This window comes from Paramormyrops kingsleyae, chromosome 13 (genome assembly GCF_048594095.1).
Source record: "Paramormyrops kingsleyae isolate MSU_618 chromosome 13, PKINGS_0.4, whole genome shotgun sequence".
Taxonomy (NCBI): Eukaryota; Metazoa; Chordata; class Actinopteri; order Osteoglossiformes; family Mormyridae; genus Paramormyrops; species Paramormyrops kingsleyae.
In genome coordinates, this window is record NC_132809.1 from 7,193,126 (window position 1) to 7,213,612 (window position 20,487).

Sequence of the window (20,487 nt, forward strand, 5' to 3'; positions counted from 1 at the left end):
GCCTCGTTAAGGGCCAGAAAAACACCTTCTTTAAGTGTCACATTAAGTCCTTAGTGCTGGCAGCTCTCAGAATGCCCCCCCCCCCCCATCCCACCCCACCCCGAGCCCATCTGTGCCAGCTCCCTGTGGATTAGGCCACTTTACAAGCCTGGCAGTGCCTGCCCTCTTCACCCCCTTGTCTGTTACATGGTTAATTTCGTGGCTCCTGTTTTATCTGGCTGCCCCCCCCCCCCCGGGCACCACGCCGATGAGGGATTAGTGATGTCTGGCCGCAGCTAGCTGTACATGCCTGCTGCTGTGATGGAAACCTGGGCTCTTCACAGGAATTTACGCCTTTTAGCGTCTTTAGCGATATATGCTACTCTGACGCTGTTCAAAGCCCCCACCCCTCTGTGCTGTTCCTGCCTCACTTAGCTGAAGGCGTCGTTCATGTCACATGCTCTAATAAGCAATGGTGCTGCCATGGACAGTTAGAGAAGAAGCAGAGGATAGAGTCACTCACTACAGCTGTGGCCCAACAAGGTGTTTTTTGGTGGTACCTTCATAGTTTCATAATTCATGAACTAGGATCTGGAGAAACTTCTCATGTTCAGCGCCTCTGCGCAGAGCAGCTTGGCCAGGTCCATGTGACACTTGTGGTGCCGTGTTGGTGGTGCTGCCTGCTCGGGCTGGACATGGAGCCACTGAGCCAGCTCCTGTGTGCCGCTCCCTGCCTGGCCCATGGGGACTTCCTGGAGCTCACTTAGCTGCTTAAAAAAATCCCAATTAAGTCCACGGTTCTGCTGTGTAAGCATAAAGGAAGCCGACATGGATGGGGTTTACCTGGGGGTATCACGCTATCAGTCAAACCTTCTCCGGGGACCTTAAAGTATGTGAGGTTTTATCATTTCCAAACTCAACTATCACGCTGGACCCCTCCTCTCTGACAGCAGCATACATTTCCATAAAGTATTGCATTGACTTCTGCACCCTATAGCAACTAAAACTGCTATTTTGGAACCAATGACTGTCTTAAATGTCCTGTGGTCAGGGACTGTTTGTACTCTTAAGTAAAAATCCTTGTTCTAAATCACCCTCCCAGTTAATTTGCTATCTTTACTTAAGAGTACACTGTGTGAAGGAGGGTGTGATTGTTTCAGGTCTTTTAGTCAGTTCACATTTATCAAAGGTTACAGTGTTTGAATGTTATTGTTTCCATTTGTCATTCTGTCTATAACTGCAAACCAAAAATCTGTGGTGCAATTTAGTTTTAATATGTGGTTCAGTTTCTAAGATGAAACAATATTTTGCGAATCATACAATACATACAAGCAAAAGGAAAAAAAATAGATTCAACTTTTTTTTGCTTTGTTATTATAGCAACACCAGTGGAAGTCCAGGAGTGATGTGGATTTTTTTTAAAAAACCTTGATGCCTCTTAAGATGCTGGGTGCACATGTAACTCCTCCTGCAGCCGTGTGAACCTGTTAGCCGTCTTGATAACACGGCCGTAACTTCAAACATGAACTCTCAGGAGTGGATAGAACGTGAACCAATTTGACGTTGCAAAATGTTTTGACTCTAAATGTGTTCTGGAACTTGATATCCCGGTGATCAGACATCGATGCAGACAGCCGGCGAGGGCTTCTGAGAAGCTCTGGTATTTCTTTGGGTTTCAGGGGAGAAGATGAGGAGACAGTGGGGGGTAAAGGGTTTTTTCAGATCAGCTGATCCTTGGTAAATGTGACTACATCCAGTTGAATAGACATTTGAAGGCTCTTCCCTCCCTCTAAGGGATGCTGCTGATTGACTCGTACCCACACTTCTGAGCTTGGGCTCATCGTAGAAGCCTTTTGTCTTTGTTCCCCCTGTGCAGCAGCATGTGTCCAGGCAGAGAGGGATCACACGGATTCCCCCGTCTCCTCCAAACGCCCACCCTCCATGTTGGGAGTGACAGAAGGTCCTCTTTCGTCTAAATGCCCGAAAACAGCTGAGAAAAGCACTGACGAGCAGGTGAGCCAGCTCATTGTACATATTGGTTCTTTTAGTTTAGAAAGTAATTATGACATATTTCCACTGTACTCTAGCAGTGTTTTTTTTTTCATTCCCAAACTATTAGAAAATAGTCCCCTTACAACAGCAAAAATGTTTACAGATATAACAAAATAATTAAATAAGCATTGACGTATAATGTGAGCTGTCTCTCTATCAGACCCAGGTGTTCCAGTGTCCCTATTGCAAGTACAGTAATGGCGACCTGAACCGCATGAGGATGCACGTGATGACGCAGCACTCGGTGCAGCCTATGTTCCGCTGCCCACTCTGCCAGGACATGCTCAACAGCAAGGTCCACCTGCAGCTGCACCTGACGCACCTGCACAGCGTGGCGCCCGACTGCGTGGACAAGCTGATCGCCACGGTAGGGGCGTGGGCTTCCCTGGGCAGTGTCTGTGTCCCCCTCAAGTCTTCTGGGTCAATCCTTGAAGACCTTTGATCCACCTTTGATCTCTCTTTTGTGAAACAGACATTGGTTAGCTGAAGGTGGTCTTTAAGAGCAGTTGGTTCCACTTCTGGCCTATCTTTACCTGGTAATGATTCCCTCGATCTTTGTCCCCGTCCCCTGTCTCATCTGAGATGTTACTTTGGCTAAAAGCTGCCTTGGCCACTGAATCATTAAATATGACTCTACCTTGTCACTGTGAACTTGCATTAGTGTAAGAAAACCACATCTTAGTGCCTTGATAATGCTTGAGCGTATTGTGGGGATATAATGACCTAGGATGCAGTCAGTTCAAATATAAACAAAGAAATTTGTTTTTTGAAGAAAAGAAATGGTTTTTAAGGGATAATTCAGCAGGCAAATTATGAAACAGTTTCATGTTTTCCTGTAATTCTTTCATCACTCTTTTTGTATTGCTTGTTATTCACTCCCTAATGGTTCCTCTGTTTCCTCCTGAGAAACTTGTATGATTTTCTTAATTTCACCCTCCAGCAGATCTTTAAAAGGAGCCTTTGCTGTTTTTCCTCACGTTAACTGGCTAAGAGAAATGTAGGCACCTTATTCTCAATTTTGGTCAGTGCAAGAAAGGGTAACTTCACAACTAATCTCACAAGGACAAGTGTCGCTGCCTGCGTGCCGATCAGCCAGAAATCAAATGGCAAACGCATTAGGATGAAACACCGCAGTATTTTTTCTTTATAGAGCTAATGCAACCAAGCTTTGCCAAATAGAGAGAAGCAGTTCATACAATGTGCAGTCAAACCAGCACCTTTTTTATTCCAAGTGGAAATAAATTGCAAGGTGCACTTTCCCTCCTCGTGTGTCTTGCTGTGAACCTAATGAATTCTGAAAATGGGTGACTTTTATTTCTTGCCGACTAACACGTAAAGATGTACTTTTGACTCCCCTCGCTGACTTGCTCTCTTTCTCTCTCACCCTATCGCTCTCTCTCTCTCTCTCTCTCTCTCTCTCCACCGCTTGCTCGCTCAATCCTTCCATCTCTCGTTTCCCATTTTCTGTCTGTCTGAGATGGGGGCAATGAAAATAATTGTGCTTCATTAATTCGAGTCTAGCTAGATGATAGCCATTTTGAACTATGTTTGCCAATTAAGTGGTCTAAATTAAATGTGACCTTGGGGTACGCTTGACGCTTGCCTCACTGCTTAATGAAGCGGTTGTCTAGAAACAGTCTACTTTGTGATGTAAATCACTGACATTTTGGCTTTTGTCTCACTTTGTGCCAGTTGCATGTATTTCTCCTTTTTTGGTAGCAGTAGAATGAAATGGGGAAAAAGGGAGAAAAATTATTAGATTTCTTTCCCATGCATATGTGCCATAATTACACAATTAGACAAATCACATCTTGACTGTTACACTGAACACTCGCATTCTGAAAAATGGTATTACTGCAAAAAAAAAAAAGGTTTCTGTCCTAAGAGAAGATAAAGCCATGTGTCAGAGGCTGTGTATTGTCAGCATGGTCACAGGCCTGTGTGTGGTCAATACTGTTGCATGCCTGCATAGTGTATAGTGAGGTCTTAACCATGCAGTTAGTAAGGGAGTGGTGAAAACCAAACTCACAACACAAATTAGCATGTTCTGTTCATAAGTATACAGGCACCTCCCCCCCCCCCATGGTCATAACCAGGATAAGCAGTTAAAAGATGGATGCTGTATGGATTGATGATTCATGAGAAACAGATATTTTTCTATTGATTTCTTTATTTATTAGGATTTTCTTATTTACTGACAAATATTTTTGAAATTGTTATGCTGAACAATTATTTTGCTATGGTATTTTACTTGGAGATGTATAAGAGAAATACATTGATTTTGTTTCTGCTAGCAAAGCATCTCAAAAGAGAAGATCAGGGAATTGAAATTCAGGGCAGGGACTGAGCTGATTGTTCTGGTGTGGGGAGGGGGAACGGTTAATAGACTAAAACCAATTCTTCCAGTCAGGATCACTGATTGTTATGGACATTGATTCTGGTATATTTCTAATCTTTTTTATAGCAGTTTCCTTTAATGATTTCAGTTCATATGTGTATCATAAATAATAAAATCATAGGTAAATCCTGGAATTTGTGTCTATAGAAGCTTCCTTTCTGATTACTGGTATATATATAGTTGATTTTCCGATAATCACAATGCAGGAGATCGACTTACTCCAGTATACCTGTAAAGTGTCTTTGTTGTCAACCAGCACTATCCCTTGTCTATCTGTGTTCTTAATGCTGGGATGGTAAATGACAGTGTCATGTTTGATTTTCCAGGTGACACCATCTGAGGTGCTGCCAGAAAGTATGCTAATACAAGTTCCAGGCCCAGAGAGAGACGGACAAACCGCCTCGCAGAATATAACCAACTCTGGTTTGGAGGACGTAAAGAAACAGACAGGTTTGTTTCCACTGCAGAATTTGTCAGTGTCAAATTTACCAATTATTTGTAAAATAGCTCAGCAACTTTTTGACCTGACAGATCAACATAGATAGATTTCTTACATTTTCTGGCTATTAATTAATTTCTCCTGCCACATTCGCTAAGAAAATGCTACGATATGTGAATTTATGACCCCCAATCTGAAACAAAATGTCATTAGTAGTTTTTGCGTTCTCAAGTGAAATTAATAGGTATCTGTTTTTGGTCTTTGGCAGAAGCATTGGAGGCAGAGTCTGAGAAACGGCCCCTTCAGCTGACAGAGATAGCTGAGGCCCACAAATCAACTTTGGAAGAACAGTCAACAAAGGAAGATACTGCAGGTTTCTTATGCTGGAAAAAAGGCTGTAGCCAGGTCTTCAAGTCATCCAGCGCCCTCCAGGTGCACTTTGGTGAAGTTCACAACAAGAGGCCGCAGTTACCAGTTTCAGAACGACACGTGTACAAATACCGTTGCAACCAGTGCAGCTTGGCCTTCAAAACTGTGGAGAAGCTGCAGCTGCATTCGCAGTACCACGTCATCCGGGCTGCTACCATGTGCTGTCTTTGCCAGCGCAGTTTCAGGACCTTGCAGGCCTTGAAGAAGCACCTGGAAACAAGTCACTTGGAGCTAAGTGATGCTGACATACAGCAGCTCTACGGAGGCTTGCTGATGAATGGAGATCTCATGGTCATTGGAGATACGTCACTGGGGGAGGACCAGGGAGCTCTAGGGGAGGATGACAAAGAAGGAGAGGAAAGTGAACCAGATGAAAAGCAAAGCCCAACTGGCAGTGATTCTGGCTCAATCCAAGAAGATGCTGGATCAGAACCTAAACGTGCCTTGCCGTTCAGGAAAGGCCCAAATTTTACCATGGAGAAATTCCTGGATCCATCCCGGCCATTTAAATGCACAGTTTGTAAGGAGTCCTTTACTCAAAAGAATATACTTCTGGTTCATTATAACTCTGTCTCACACCTGCACAAGGTAAAACGCGCCTTGCAGGAGTCCAGTGCTGGCCAGCCTGAGCTCACCAACAGTCCAGACAACAAACCGTTTAAGTGTAGTACATGCAATGTGGCTTACAGCCAGAGCTCCACTCTGGAGATTCACATGCGTTCTGTCCTTCATCAGACAAAAGCCCGTGCAGCCAAACTTGAGGCAGCTGGTGGCAGCAGTTGTTCAGTTAGTTCCGTGAGTGGCAACGGGTCAGGATTTTCAATTGGCATTTCAAATTCCAATCCCAACTCAACTGCAACCTCAACAGCCACAAGCAGCAACAGTAGTTCCTCCTCCGGTGTTCAAACTGTGCAAAGCATTCTTGGTGGAAATCACATGAACCAGACACACAGCACTGAAAGTCCTGGAAATGCTTCAGTTCCTTCTAACCCACGTCCTCCTGAAAACTCCGATAACAAAAAAAAGAAATTTGCAGATATGCTGTCTTCAAGAGGACAACAGCAGCACTTGCAACACCAACAGCTGGCCCAGGCACAGGCTCAGGCCCAGCTCCAGCAAGAGCTCCAACAGCAAGCTGCTCTTATTCAGTCTCAGCTTTTCAACCCAGCACTTCTGCAGCACTTCCCCATGGCGACAGAAGCCCTTCTTCCATTACAACAGCAGCAGCTTCTATTTCCTTTCTACATCCCTGGAGCAGAGTTCCAGCTAAATCCGGAGATGAATCTCAACAGTTCTGCACTTAGTCTTGCCAGTTCATCTGCTAGTTCTCTGCTGGAGGACCTGAAGAATTCAGCTCAGCAGGTGCAACAGAGTTGCTTGCAGCAGCAGCTTATGCACCACCATCTCCAACAGCAGCACCAACCCCAGGCTCATTCACAGGCTACGAGCCAAATGGCTTTGCTTCAGCAGAATGCATCACTTCTTCACCAAGGTGAGAAGAAACCTAAGTCATTTCTTGAGAAAGATTGTGATGGTCAGAAGGAGAAAGAACTGAATGAAAAAGGGGAGGATCACTCCTCAAAGGATAGCCTTGAGAATACAAAATCAAAAGACAAGAAAGATCAGGCCATGGTGAGTGGGAACCCTGATCCTAACTTTCTTCCACCTAGAATTGCATCAGATGCTCGTGGAAATGCTACCAAGGCCTTATTGGAGAACTTTGGGTTTGAGCTGGTGATCCAGTATAATGAAAATAAGCAGAAAGTACAAAAGAAATCATCAGGATCTGGGCATGTTGGGTGCAATGGGCCAATAGGAGTCACTAGAGTAGTGGATCCAGTTGAGGGACTTGAAAAGCTTGAGTGTGAAGCCTGTGGCAAGCTCTTTTCAAACATTTTGATTCTTAAAAGCCACCAAGAGCACATACATCAAGCATTTTTCCCATTTCATTCACTGGAAAGATTTGCAAAAGAATACAGAGAGCAGTATGACAAGTTATATCCTCTGAGACCACAAACACCTGAGGCTGCCCCACCACCTGCTCCCCCACCTTTGCCTCCACCTCCTCCACCCCCACCTCAGCGTGCTTCAACTCCAAATATTCCAGTCTCAGCGCCTTCTCTTACACCCCCTGCAATTCCTGCTCCACAGCCCCCAGTTTCAATGACTCAGATCCCTATGCCCATGGACCTGCCCATCTTTCCTCCTATTATGATGCAGTCTATGTCTCTCCAGTCTATTCCTACACAAGTTCCTGCTCATCTGCCTTCTGTGGAACCTAGTTTAGCTTCTGATCTGGCACAGCTGTACCAGCAGCAGCTCACCCCAGCTATGCTACAGCAACAACAGCAGAACAAAAGACCACGGACACGCATTACAGATGATCAGCTGCGGGTCTTGCGGCAGTACTTTGACATAAACAACTCCCCAAATGAAGATCAGGTTAAAGAGATGGCTGATAAGTCTGGTCTCCCTCAAAAGGTTATTAAGCACTGGTTTCGCAACACACTTTTCAAGGAGCGGCAACGCAACAAGGATTCACCATATAACTTCAATAATCCACCCATTACCACACTGGAGGACACCAAAGTTGATTCCAAGCCACCATCTCCTGAACCACAGAGATATGATTACTATGGAAGCAAGCGATCTTCAAGAACAAGGTTTACTGATTATCAGCTAAGGGTGCTACAAGATTTTTTTGACACAAATGCCTACCCAAAAGATGATGAATTTGAGCAGCTCTCCAACCTGCTGAATTTGCCTACTCGAGTTATTGTTGTATGGTTCCAAAATGCTCGTCAGAAAGCTCGTAAAAACTATGAGAACCAGGGAGAGGGAGCCAAAGAGGGGGAGCGACGGGAACTGTCTAATGACCGGTATATCCGCACCACAAACTTAAACTACCAGTGCAAGAAGTGCAGTCTGGTCTTCCAGCGCATATTTGATCTCATCAAACATCAGAAGAAGTTGTGTTACAAAGACGAAGATGATGAGGGCCTATATGACAGCCAGAATGAGGATTCTATGGATTTTTCAAATGAATGCTACACCTTAACTGGGCCCTCCTCTTCCAGCATCTGCCCATTTTCTTCTTCTACTTCAGCATTTTCCCATAATACATCTTCTGAAAAAGATGAAGCCTCACCCAGTCATGTATCCCACTCTTTTGGGGAGAAGTCTAAACAGTCAGGTGACGCCTCAGAGCCCCGAGACAACCAGAGGCCTATAAAGCAGGAAAGTCTGCAGCAACCGCAGTCTGAAACACAGCTACAAAGGCTTCCGCGGGACGAGCAGACACAGGCAACCCCAAAGACTCAAACACTTCTGTCTCCCACCTCCCAGCAAAAACAACAGACCAGTCCATCTGTATCCCAGGCTAGTCCGGCCCCTTTGCAAAGCTCTCACATGATTCTTAACCCAGTCCTGCCCTCCGCCTCACAACAGCAACCCCAGCAACTAACTCAGCAAATTGTCCCTTACCATTGTGAGCAGTGCAAGCTTGGTTTCCCCTCATTTGAGCATTGGCAGGAGCACCAGCAGCTTCACTTCCTGACAGTGCAGAATCAGTTCATTCATCCCCAGTTCTTGGATCGTACAATGGACATGCCCTTTATGTTATTTGACCCCAGTAATCCCCTGTTAGCTAGCCAGCTTTTTTCAGGAGCTATGCCACAGATATCTGCAAGTTCTACCAATTCACCCACAACACCACCCTCAACTTTGAATTCCCTGAAAAGGAAACTGGAGGAGAAACCAGGCATCAGTCCTGGGGAAAATGACAGTGCAAACAGTGGCGAAGAGCCACAGAGAGATAAGCGACTCAGAACAACCATCACTCCAGAGCAGCTTGAGATTCTTTATCAAAAATATTTACTTGACTCCAACCCAACTCGAAAGATGTTGGACCATATTGCCCATGAAGTTGGCCTCAAGAAAAGGGTTGTCCAAGTGTGGTTCCAGAACACCAGAGCCAGGGAGAGGAAGGGACAGTTTCGGGCTGTGGGGCCTGCTCAAGCACATCGTCGCTGTCCCTTTTGTCGTGCTCTGTTCAAAGCTAAAACAGCCCTTGAGGCCCATATTAGATCACGCCATTGGCATGAAGCTAAGCGTGCCGGTTTCAGTCTGGCTTTGGCTAGTATGCTTCCCGATCATGAAGGGAAATTGGATCCTCTTGACATATCCAGCTTTTCACAGCATATTTCCTCAAATAATGATGGACATTGTTCATTATCACCGGTCAGCAAAAGTATGGATTTGTCACCGCATGCCTTGCTCAGTCCTGGGGCAATCAAGGTAGAGGGAATAGAAGACTTTGAAAGCCCAACTATGTCCTCTGTCAATTTAACTTTTGATCAGAACAAACTGGACAATGATGACTGTTCATCAGTGAACACAGCAATCACTGACACAACCACCGGTGATGAAGCTATTGCTGACAATGACAGTTCAGATGCCAAGCATGGTCACTGCAGCAGTGACTTCCTATCTAAATCTGGGGGTGCAGTGCCCTCCCTTGAAAATGATGACCAGATGTCTTCTGAGTTGGTGAGCCCTGCAACAAGTTCTTATGCTAAGGACTTTGAAAATGAGACCATAGTGGACTATAGCGAGACTTCAAGTTTAGCAGATCCCTGCTCACCAAGTCCAGGAGCGTCTGGAAGCAGGAGTATTGACAGTGGAGATCGGCTGGGCCAAAAGCGCTTCCGTACCCAAATGACTAATCTCCAGCTGAAGTTGCTCAAGTCTTGTTTTAATGATTACCGAACCCCCACTATGCTGGAGTGTGAGGTACTTGGCAATGATATTGGACTTCCAAAGAGAGTGGTTCAGGTCTGGTTCCAGAATGCCCGTGCTAAGGAAAAGAAAGCCAAGCTCAGTATGGCTAAGCACTTTGGAATCAACCAGACATCTTATGAGGGACCCAAAACAGAATGCACTCTGTGTGGTGTGAAGTACAGTGCTCGGACCTCGGTTCGGGACCACATCTTTTCTCTACAGCACATTTCTAAGGTGAAAGAAACTATTGGGAACCAACTAGATAAGGAAAAGGAGTACTTTGACCCAGCAACTGTTCGCCAGTTGATGGCTCAGCAGGAAATTGATCGCATTAAGAAAGCTAACGAAGTCCTAGGACTGGCACAGCAGCAAGCCATGCAGCAGCCAGGGATGTTTGACAGCCCTGCTCTGCAGGCACTGAACCTTTCATCTGCCTACCCCACCCTGCAGGGCATTCCACCTGTCCTGCTGCCAGGGGTAGGCAACCCTTCTTTACCAGGGTTTACGTCATCAAACACAGGTATGTCATTTTACATTATGGCAGCAAGAGCAGATGGATAAGAATACCTACTTGTGATGTGTTCCAATATATACTTAAATATATTTTAGCTCTTGTATCATGTACATACCGCTGTACTTTCCATTTAAAGTGTTAGATTGCAGGATAATAAAAGAATACAGATGCTCCTTGCTTTACGATAGTTCGACCTACGATATTTCGACTTTATGATGGTGTGATAGTGATCCACACTCAGTAGTCATCAGAACAAGCTTTTAATTTCGATCTGTTCCCGGGCTAGAAATATGGCGTACAATACTTTCTACTGATGGCAGCATATACGCAGCCACTTCCAGTCTCTGTAGCATTTGCATAAACATCTCATACAGTGTATAGCAACATATCATATACTTATTCATTTATCATATCATATTCATATTTGGCTTACGATATTTTCAACCCCATCTTAACTTGAGAAGCATCTGTATAATAAATAATTCCTTCAAAGAAGTACAGACTGATCTATAAATAATCTTTTATATTTTGCCTTTCAGCTTTAACACCTCCAAAGCCACCAAATCTAAATATGCCTGGTAGCAGTGTCCCCTCTCTTAGCCTTCCCACATCTGGATTGCCCAACAAGCCACCCACCTCTTCATCCTTAGCTTCACCCAGCCCAGTGCAAACAAGCAACTCCACCTCGCAGTCTACCCACACCACCACCTCCACAGCAATGCAGTTAGGCCCACGACCTGCAGCCCCTAGCCCCGAGAGGCTAAGGGAGAAAGAGAAGCCCAAGGATAAGTCAGAGAAACTGTCCACTCCATCCTCAACTGGGGTCACACCAGCACCCTCCACCTCTGCTGCCAATGCCAAGAAAGATAAGGCAGATACTGCTGTTCTTGCCACCTCTATGCTAACACCTGGCATGGAGTATGTAGTTGACCCAGCCCAGCTTCAGGCCCTGCAGGCTGCCCTTGGCTCAGACCCCACAGCTTTATTAACCAGTCAGTTTCTGCCCTATTTCATGCCTGGCTTTTCTCCGTACTACAGTCCGCAGATCCCCGGGGCTCTCCAGGGAGGCTACCTGCAGCCAATGTACAGTATGGAGAGCCTGTTTCCCTACAACCCAGCATTGTCTCAAGCTTTAATGGGGCTGTCCCCAGGATCCCTGCTCCAGCATTACCAGCAATATCAGCAGAGCCTGCAGGAGGCGCTACAGCAGCAGCAGCAACGCCAACTTCAGCAGCAACAAAAGCAGCAGCAAGTCCAGCTTCCCAAAGCGAGCCAAACCCCGACTTCCCATCCAGCCCCAGGCACTCCAGACCGCAAAGAATCTGCCAAAGATGGAGTGAAAGGTGAGGAGCAGAAAGGCATTCCATCCTGTGAGGCCTCCTCTTCCTCTCACAAGAACCTCTTGTCTGAGCAGCGAAAAGTGAACAGCAAAGGTGTGGATCCTTTTCTTGAGCAGTACATTGTCCCCAAGGTGCCGTGCCGGTTGGCGTGCCGTAAGTGTCAAGCTGTCTTTACCAAGGAGGAGGTGGCCATTGGCCATCTGAAATCCATTTGCTTTTTTGGTCAGTCTGTGTCAAATCCGCAAGAGCTGCTACTTCGGGTTCCCAGTTCCGGGAACGCAGGGGATGGCAGTCTGTATGACTGTCTGGTCTGCAACACCACCTTGAACGGGGACAAAGCGCTAAGTCAACACCTAGAGTCAGCCTTGCACAAACACAGAACAATCAAGCGAACAGCCCGAAATGCCAAAGAGCACGCTACTAGTCTATTACCTCACTCTTCAGCCTGCTTCCTCGATCCTGACACCACATCTACCTCGCAGTCTGCCACCCTCTCTAACAACAGCCCCCCTCCCCTGCCAGTGACATCAGCTACCATACCATCCTCCTCTGTTTCTTCATCTTCATGTTCTTCCTCCTCTACAGCCGCCTCCCCACACACTGCTGCTGGCAAACCTTGGGCCCAGGCGCCTTCCTCCAGAGCTTTAGCTGGAAAGCCCAATTCCGCATCCTCTTTGAATGCTTCTTTTCCTCCAGGCTCTTCACCTTCAACGGTTACCTCAAGTTCATTGAGCACCTCAGGGGTTCAGACCTCGATACCAACAGACGTCTTTACTGATGAATCTGACTCTGAGAGTAGTCAGAGGTCAGCAGGCAGGATGGGCCATCTGGCCGAAGAGGCCCAGCAGCCCAGCTGTCTCAAAGACAATAGTTGTAATTCTAATCTTGCTAGTGTATGAACAGACCCCCCATCAGATTGTAAACAAGCTTTCAGCAATGGACAATGTTTAAGAAAAAACAAACCTGTTACAAAAATACAAAACAGTTTTGGAGGACAAGAAGTGTAAAGACTAACTGCAATTCCAAAGCTTGTAACCAAAAATTAAATGTTAGTGGATTGTTTTCCCATATTAATATGCTGGTATTCGTTTATTTCAACTCAAATATATATGTATATATAATGAAGAAAGTTTACTGCGGTTGAGTTCTGAATGCGGATAATGGGATTCTGTACAGCAATGGACTGCCTCAAATGTTGAAATAGCCCCTTCTTCCGTTCTGCAAATGATGAGCTAAGAAGTCCCCCTGTATTAGCTGCAGGATGGTAACAAACAGCCAGTATGTACTGTATGGGAGAATAATCTTACAGTTTCTTGCTATATAAGTGTTCAGATACCAATGGCTTGCTAAAATTAATAATGTAATGTCTGTTTTATTCTCAGGTCAACAGATCACAACTTTTTTTTTTTTTTTTTTTAACAGAAAATTCTTTTATACTTGCGTTCCTAACAGAAAAAATGTTTGTTTTATTGCACCATTAATTTATGAGACAAAGTATTATGATTTATAACAATAATATTTGACATCATCTGCCAACTCAAAATTATCTACTGAACAAAGTGTCTCAACGGATGAAATTAGTGCTCCCATCAAAAAAGCATTGCATACTTGGTGGGTGTGTGTGTGTGTGTGTGTGTGTGTGGGGGGGGGTGGGGGGTACTTAAAAAAAAAAATTCTGTATTTATGATAGCTATGAAAATTTTTGGTGGTAGATTGTTGCATTGGAAATGATCTTAAACAGTAATGATAGACTGGAAAAAATCCTTGTGTACCTTTTGTATTGTCCACTGTAAAGGACCTTCATTTGATGTTGTCCTGGTCATTGCGAGAGCGGTGACTGATGCTGAAGTATGATACCTTATTTCTGTCTTTTGTGCTCGTCCCTTGGATTCCTGGATTTCATCTGCCCAACTGCCACTTCTTCACTTGGTGTATGGTGGTATGGTGTTTTTGTTTTTTGCTTTGTTTTGTTTGTTCATAGATTTGTTTTTTTTGTCACTCATATTGCTGACACAAAATGGAGAATACTTCTGGGTTTGTTGAAAAGGTGTTCATTATCTGTGTTACCTTTGTGCACTTAATGCCGTCCGTTCCTTCCTCTCCATCCCTATTTACTCCTCGCGTTTGTACATTTCAGAGTGAGTCGTGACTTCTCTCATACTACAAACCATATTTTTCGTTCTTTGTGTGGTGTGGCTGCAGTCTGTTTCTGGTTTATTCTCTTTTGAGCTTGACATAGATGAGAAATTAAAGAATAATAATACTATTAATAATTCTCATGCTTTAAAACAAAATGGAAATCCAAAGACAAAATACTTTCACCATTGGTGCATAGAGGTGAGCAAAGCTTCTTTATTCTTTAGAATTTGTGGCTGTTTTTAACACAGTGGTTTTAAAATAAAGGAGTATGAGTCAGAGCTGTTTTTTGCTTCTTTTGCAAGAAGACAGGTGGCTTTAAACAAATAAGAAAACCAAAAACCTGAAGGACTCCTGTCCTTCTATTGTGGAGTAGCACCATGACAGAGCCATTGCAGTTTGTAAGATAGACAAAGCTCTTTGTTTAACTTGTCACACACAAAAAAATATTTTTTTTAAGAAAAATGTATAAGGTCTGGTCTTTGAGGACAGTTTTGCTGCTAATGTAGTTTTGGGGGAAATACTTAGATGCATGCTTCTTTTGCTTTTTGGCTAAGCTTTAACAAACACAGACACAATAAACCCATTTTCTCTTACTCTCCTGTAACTTTTTTCATCTTGTTGTAAAAATGGAACTTTGAAGACTGTGAATATGTGTTCCAAAGGACAGTTTGGCAGTTTGTTTTTTTCCTTTGTTCTGTTTTTGGTTTTAAAGAAGACCAACGTTGAAAGCCAATGATCTGTAATGTTTGTACAGAACAGTGCATTCCAAAATTCTGTGTTGGATCGTTTGTTCATTTTTTTTTAAAAGCAAGGACTGACTTTTTTTTATTTTGATTTTTTTTGTGACAAAGCTAGCTGTTGTGTAAATGTGTACTCTATGGTTGCAAAGATAAAGAACCAATTCCCTCATGTGTAGCTCTGGTGTGGAGACTTACAATAAGAGAATCTCTAGAACCATGGAGGTTTATGTAACTTGAAAAAAAAGAAAATATTAAGTAATAATGACCACCAAAAATTCTGTACATAGCACACATTGGGTACTGGATCTCTTTCTCATCTCACAGGTTTTGTCTCATGCTTCTTTTCTTAAGGAAGTAAGTGTTGTCTTGCAGATAAATTTAAGGGTAGTTGTTTCCCTGGAGAAATTCCAAGGGTCATTCCAAGGGTCAGCAGGGGCTAAGCGTTTGTACCAAATCATGCACAACCTTTCAATAACAGATTCTAAGGGGGTATATTCATCCCAAAGCATTAAACTAAAGGAAAAGGCAAGTTTGTTTGAGGTATGTCCATGCATTAATGTCCAAAGACGTCTGCACCTACTGACTGCAGTCCAAATTGTTATGCTTGATTAATACCCCAATATATTCCATCCTCCAGTAGAAAAGAGAAATTTGTTAAAAGGTATTCTAGGACAGTTCTGCATAATTGGTTTTTGGCCACGTTTGACAGATGTTGAGGCATTACACCAATGTGATTTAACATTTATATTTCCATCCACCACACACACACACACACACACACACACACACACACACACACATAGTTGGATTAATGCTTGACACTCCTCTTAAGTACCCCCAAAAGTATTGCTTTTGTATTATAATACTTTAATGAATTTTAATACTGTACAGTTTACTCTTGAATGCATTGCTTTAATTTAGTAATAATTCAGTTGATGAAAAAGGTCAGTTTTCATTACTCACATGACTGTATGTTTTTTTTGTACATTTTTTCTGCTTAATATAAATTAACATTTTAACTTGTGCTTTAAATTTTAACTTTATACTATGACCTGGCCACTTTAATCTTTTTGTTTGTGTTTATTGAAATTGTTGGACCTTTGTTTCAAAACTATTTTATATTTGGGTCTCTGTGTTGCATCAGATTAATCCAGCATTGTGTGTGTGTGTGTGAGAGAGCGGGTTTACCTATCCTTATGGGGACATAATGTCCCCATAACGTGATAAATATTCATTTTATAAAAATCGGTGACTGCTATGAAAAAACTAAAAATGCAAAAACTCTTGTATTTTGTTAGGTTACTTATGGTTATGGTTAGGGCAGGGTGGGGGTTAAGGTTGTCATAGTTAGCGTTAGCATTTTTCCCATTGAAATGAAAGAGCGGTCCCCATAAGGATATGTTTACCCTACATGTGTGTGTGTGTGTGTGGTTTGTTAACAGCCAGCATCAGTCTACGTTTTTGTTTTGACACTCAATGTACTGAACCGTAAAGCTGGAAATGAAAATAAAATTAATGATAATGATAAAGGAAAGGAGATCTGTGTTACAGCACTGAGGAATTTTTGCTTTGATTAAATTTATAGATGTGGCCAAAGCATTATGCAGTTCCTTTTCTTTTTCTTTTCTTTTTTTTAAATAATGGTCCCCCCATAATTGTGTATCCTATTATGGAACAAAAGACAACAGCTGATACCTTTTCAAAGAGCTGTCAGCTGATATTGGCATGCTTGAGGATCATGGAAATTTTACAAAAGAAATTAAAACAATGTATAAAGGGTGTACAATGTATACTGGTATAGAGATGTCAATATTTAAAACAAGACATCCATTTTCAAATACAATTTTAAAAACTGAGAAAACCTCTTGGAAGATTTTGGATAATGTTGAAAGCCACTGGATGCTGCAGAATAGGCATGGATAAGGGTTCTGCATGTACTGGTTATGGTACTGGGTTGTTAATTAACGGATAACTCAGAAGGGAAAGACTCTGGCAGAAAAAGTAGAAAGGTGGAATGGAGAAATGAACTATAGCTGTGCCTGAAAGGTTCTGCATCCGTCCTGCATCCGCACTCCAAGCAGGAGTCCACACTGTGCTTGCCCCTTTACATTCGCAAATAGGGTCTCCCTGTAAGACAGCTAATGGCCAGCTCGCTCACAAAATCGGCAAGTTCTTGCACACCTCCAGAACTGGCTCAGAAGATGGGTGTTTAGCCTATCGTCATCCTTTATGAAGCAGTTATTAAAAAGCAAGGCAACCAAAATGAGCAACCAAATGAACCTTCCGCTCCATGTCAGAGACGAACTGTCTGGGGGAGCTGCTGGGTCCTTCTGCTACCGCAAACTTTAAATGCAGTTTTTTTTTTTTCCTTTTTCCTTTTCGTTTTTTGTGTTCTTTAATTTGTTCTCCAGGCCTCACAAAGATGGCATTTTGGCTCTGGTTAGCCCACCTGGGGGTAGAAATACAGCCTTGCAATGTACAAAAAAGAGCAAGTTAAACCAAAAATGTTGTTCTTGATGTCTTTTCTATACTGTAGTCTTGTTAGCTTTTTTGTTACTGTAATTATATGATACAAATTTCCAGACTGTACCAAATGACATGGAGACTGACGTACAAAAACCACGTGGAACTTCAGACTTTTAATGAAAATACTTTTGTCACAAAAGCCTCGTTGTCCTAGTTAAGTTGATTGTAGATGGTAATTGAATATACTACTTTGAAAATATTTCATCAAGTATGTTTCTTGCTCATTGTGATACATTAAAAATTTATGAGCAAAAAAAAAAAATTCATTGTGTCCCAGGATATTTTTTTAATGTTTGGATGAAGTTAATGTTATAGATGTGTATAGTCTACATGACATAATTAAAACTGCTAAGGAGAATGTTATATTATTGTGGTTTGTTTTGAGTGGAGAAAAGTTGTGTGTTAAAAAGTAGTAGCTAAATAGCAGGTTAGGAGCTTCCGGATGAAATACCACTGTCCATGTTTAACATAGTATTTATTATAAATTAAGATTCAGAGACGTAGGATCCTCGAGGGACATGTCCCCCTAATATTTAATTTAGCTTCATTCATCCCCCCAATAAACAGGCATTATAGTTCAATTATTAAAATGCATCCCCCCCCCCCCCCCCATTTCAACTCTCGCCTACATCGTTAAGAATAGCCATCACACTGTTCTATCTATCTGAATATTTCTCTATTTATGTATTTAGAATATTTGAGATCTGAGGTTAAGTGTGTGTCTGTGTGTGTGTGTGGATTATGTTTATATTACATTGTGGGGACCAAATGTCCCCCACAATGTAATAAAAACCTGTTAATTTGACATTGTGGGCACCATTTTTCAGGTCCGCACAAAGATCTGTGAATGCAGTCAAAAAACTAAAATGAAAAAATAAAATGCCAAAAGTCTCGCATATAGTTTGGTTACTTATGATTAAGGTTAGGGCTGGGTCATCATGTTGGGATTAGAGTTTTCCCCATAGGAATGAATGGAGAGTCCCCACAAAGATATAATTACAAACATGTGTGTGTGTGTGTGTGTGTGTGGTTTTCAGTTGTGTGCCTTGAGGACACAGCAACACACCAGTTGCTGTTATATTCCATATGTAGTGCCAGCATGTCCTATAAAACTGCTTCACATATTGTTGTCTGCCAATACATTTTTAATATTCATCCACCAGATCTATTTCTCTGTATACAGCTAAGTTTAACAAAGGATTTACTTCATAAAAATGGATTCAACACATTAATTTTCCCATTTAGCTTAACTAGTTATGCAAGGGTCATTGTGGTATGGAGGTTGTTTTGGGAATTATGGGATATAAAGATGGGTAATCCTTCGACAACACAGTTACATAGAATTTTAGTCGCAGATTGCCCTGAAGAAGCAGGTCTTTGGATTTTAGAAGGAAACCAGACCATCTGGGCAAGATAAAGTGGAAATTCATACCTGAAGCCACCTGAGGAATCAGGCTTTTATCGACGATTAGTAAGTACTCCGCCTTATTAAATTCACATTTATCACGTACTAAAGTATCTCTGCCTATATGAGATTGATAAATATTCCAGAGTTCATTCTGCACAGAACAAAACAACAAAGCACTCCTGGAAAAAAAACATTCTTTTCATTGGATGACCACTGCTGTTCTGTCTGTGCTGAAGTCAGGAAGTCGGCAGGTTTGATGAAGCATTCTGCACTCATTGTCATTTGACCTTTAGTCAGAGAATTTCTCATTTTTAAATTTAAATTGTTCTTATTCTATTAAAGAGAGAGAGAGTAGAGAAAATGTAACATCCCTGTGACCTGAGACAGGACTTTCACCGAGTGGATAATTTAGTTTTCATAATAATTTCCTTTCAAATTATGATATGATCAACTCTGTAAATTGAGTGAAAGATAATGGCTCCAGATGACTTTCCATGGTTTTTTTTCCTTAGAAATTTTGTGGTAAAAAAAGATTCAAAAAGATAAAATCAAAATCTTCATTAGCCTTTAGAACAGATTAGCAGTATAATTAATCTGTAGTTTAGGAAAGTAATTCTTTGACATTTTAAGTGGGAGCATTGGAAGAAGTTTGCTGGGGGAAAATATTTATGGATCTAAAAATGGTTTTTTAGGGTTGAGGCAAATCCATGCCAAAGCAGATGCTAAGAAATGATGGCTTTGTTCATCTTACTGGAAGTGCTTCTCTTCTCCATGACCACCCTCCTGAGAGGAAAACTTTTGTTTTGAATGGGTATTGGGAAGCACATTGGACTAGATGCGGTGCCTCCCCCATTTTCCTCTGGCCATAAATGGGGGCCACATGGGTGTGAACGAAGAGGCAGATATGACGGGCATGCTGAAGCCAATTAACACGCGAAGGCACATCCCAGATGAATTAAGATCACCCTAATCGGATCAGAGGGGAACGCCAAGCCGCTTCCTACCGACTGTGTAGCAGATGGCACCCAAACTCAGGCTTTGCTTTGTGCCACCCGAGCCTAAGTCACGGGGTGTGAAATTGGTTTAGCCTCTGAGTGTGACGCTCGCCTTCAGCAAAGGGAGCTTGTCTCTTTAGCTTTGCTGGCCTGGAGGTGAGGGCCGTACCTTGGTGGTTATTGTCGCGGTGCCCTTGCTCGATCTGATAAGCCGCGCTCAGAGAGGGGCACTTCACAGCCACACCTCCAGGCCTCAGATATCGCCTCCTCACACTCTCCTTGATCGCCACTCTCGCTGCCTCGCCTCTATGTGTTAATGCTCTTCTAAAGGCTTTTCATATATTGCTTCTTTTTTTTCTTAACATTCCGGGCCACACTGACCAAGGCCCTCCTTGTGTCGCTCTGACCTCGTTTATACCGAAACTAATCAAATTAGCATCAGCTCCAAAGGGAACCCTGCCGCAATGGCTGTAATGTGACGATAAGTAAACAGAACAGCACTGAAATCATCTGTCAAGTTGCAGCAGCTGTCAACACATACAGATGAAAAAATGCTCCTGTTTTAAAGAACTGAGATTTACCGGTTACCACTGACAAACTCAGAAAGACAAATACTGAATAATGTCGATCGGGAGTGTTTACGCTACAGCAGGTACATCACCATATCCAGACTATGCCCGAAAAGTCTGACTTACTCAACACTGTGACGGATAACAGTCCATTATGTTTGGACTGTCCAAACATGGCCC

At 42.8% G+C, this 20,487-nt stretch overlaps 1 protein-coding gene across 1 annotated transcript in view; it reads left to right on the top strand.

Moving 5' to 3' along the window:
* Window positions 1–17,693, top strand: part of LOC111858174 (zinc finger homeobox protein 3-like) — a 125,437-nt gene extending 107,744 nt beyond the window's left edge. The window contains exons 7-11 of the mRNA XM_072698106.1: window positions 1,856–1,992; window positions 2,192–2,398; window positions 4,756–4,879; window positions 5,137–10,596; window positions 11,130–17,693. Of these exons, the coding sequence (XP_072554207.1) occupies window positions 1,856–1,992; window positions 2,192–2,398; window positions 4,756–4,879; window positions 5,137–10,596; window positions 11,130–12,829 (7,628 nt within the window). The 3' untranslated portion in view covers window positions 12,830–17,693. The remainder of the gene's footprint in view (window positions 1–1,855; window positions 1,993–2,191; window positions 2,399–4,755; window positions 4,880–5,136; window positions 10,597–11,129) is intronic.
* Window positions 17,694–20,487: the final 2,794 nt, after the last annotated feature.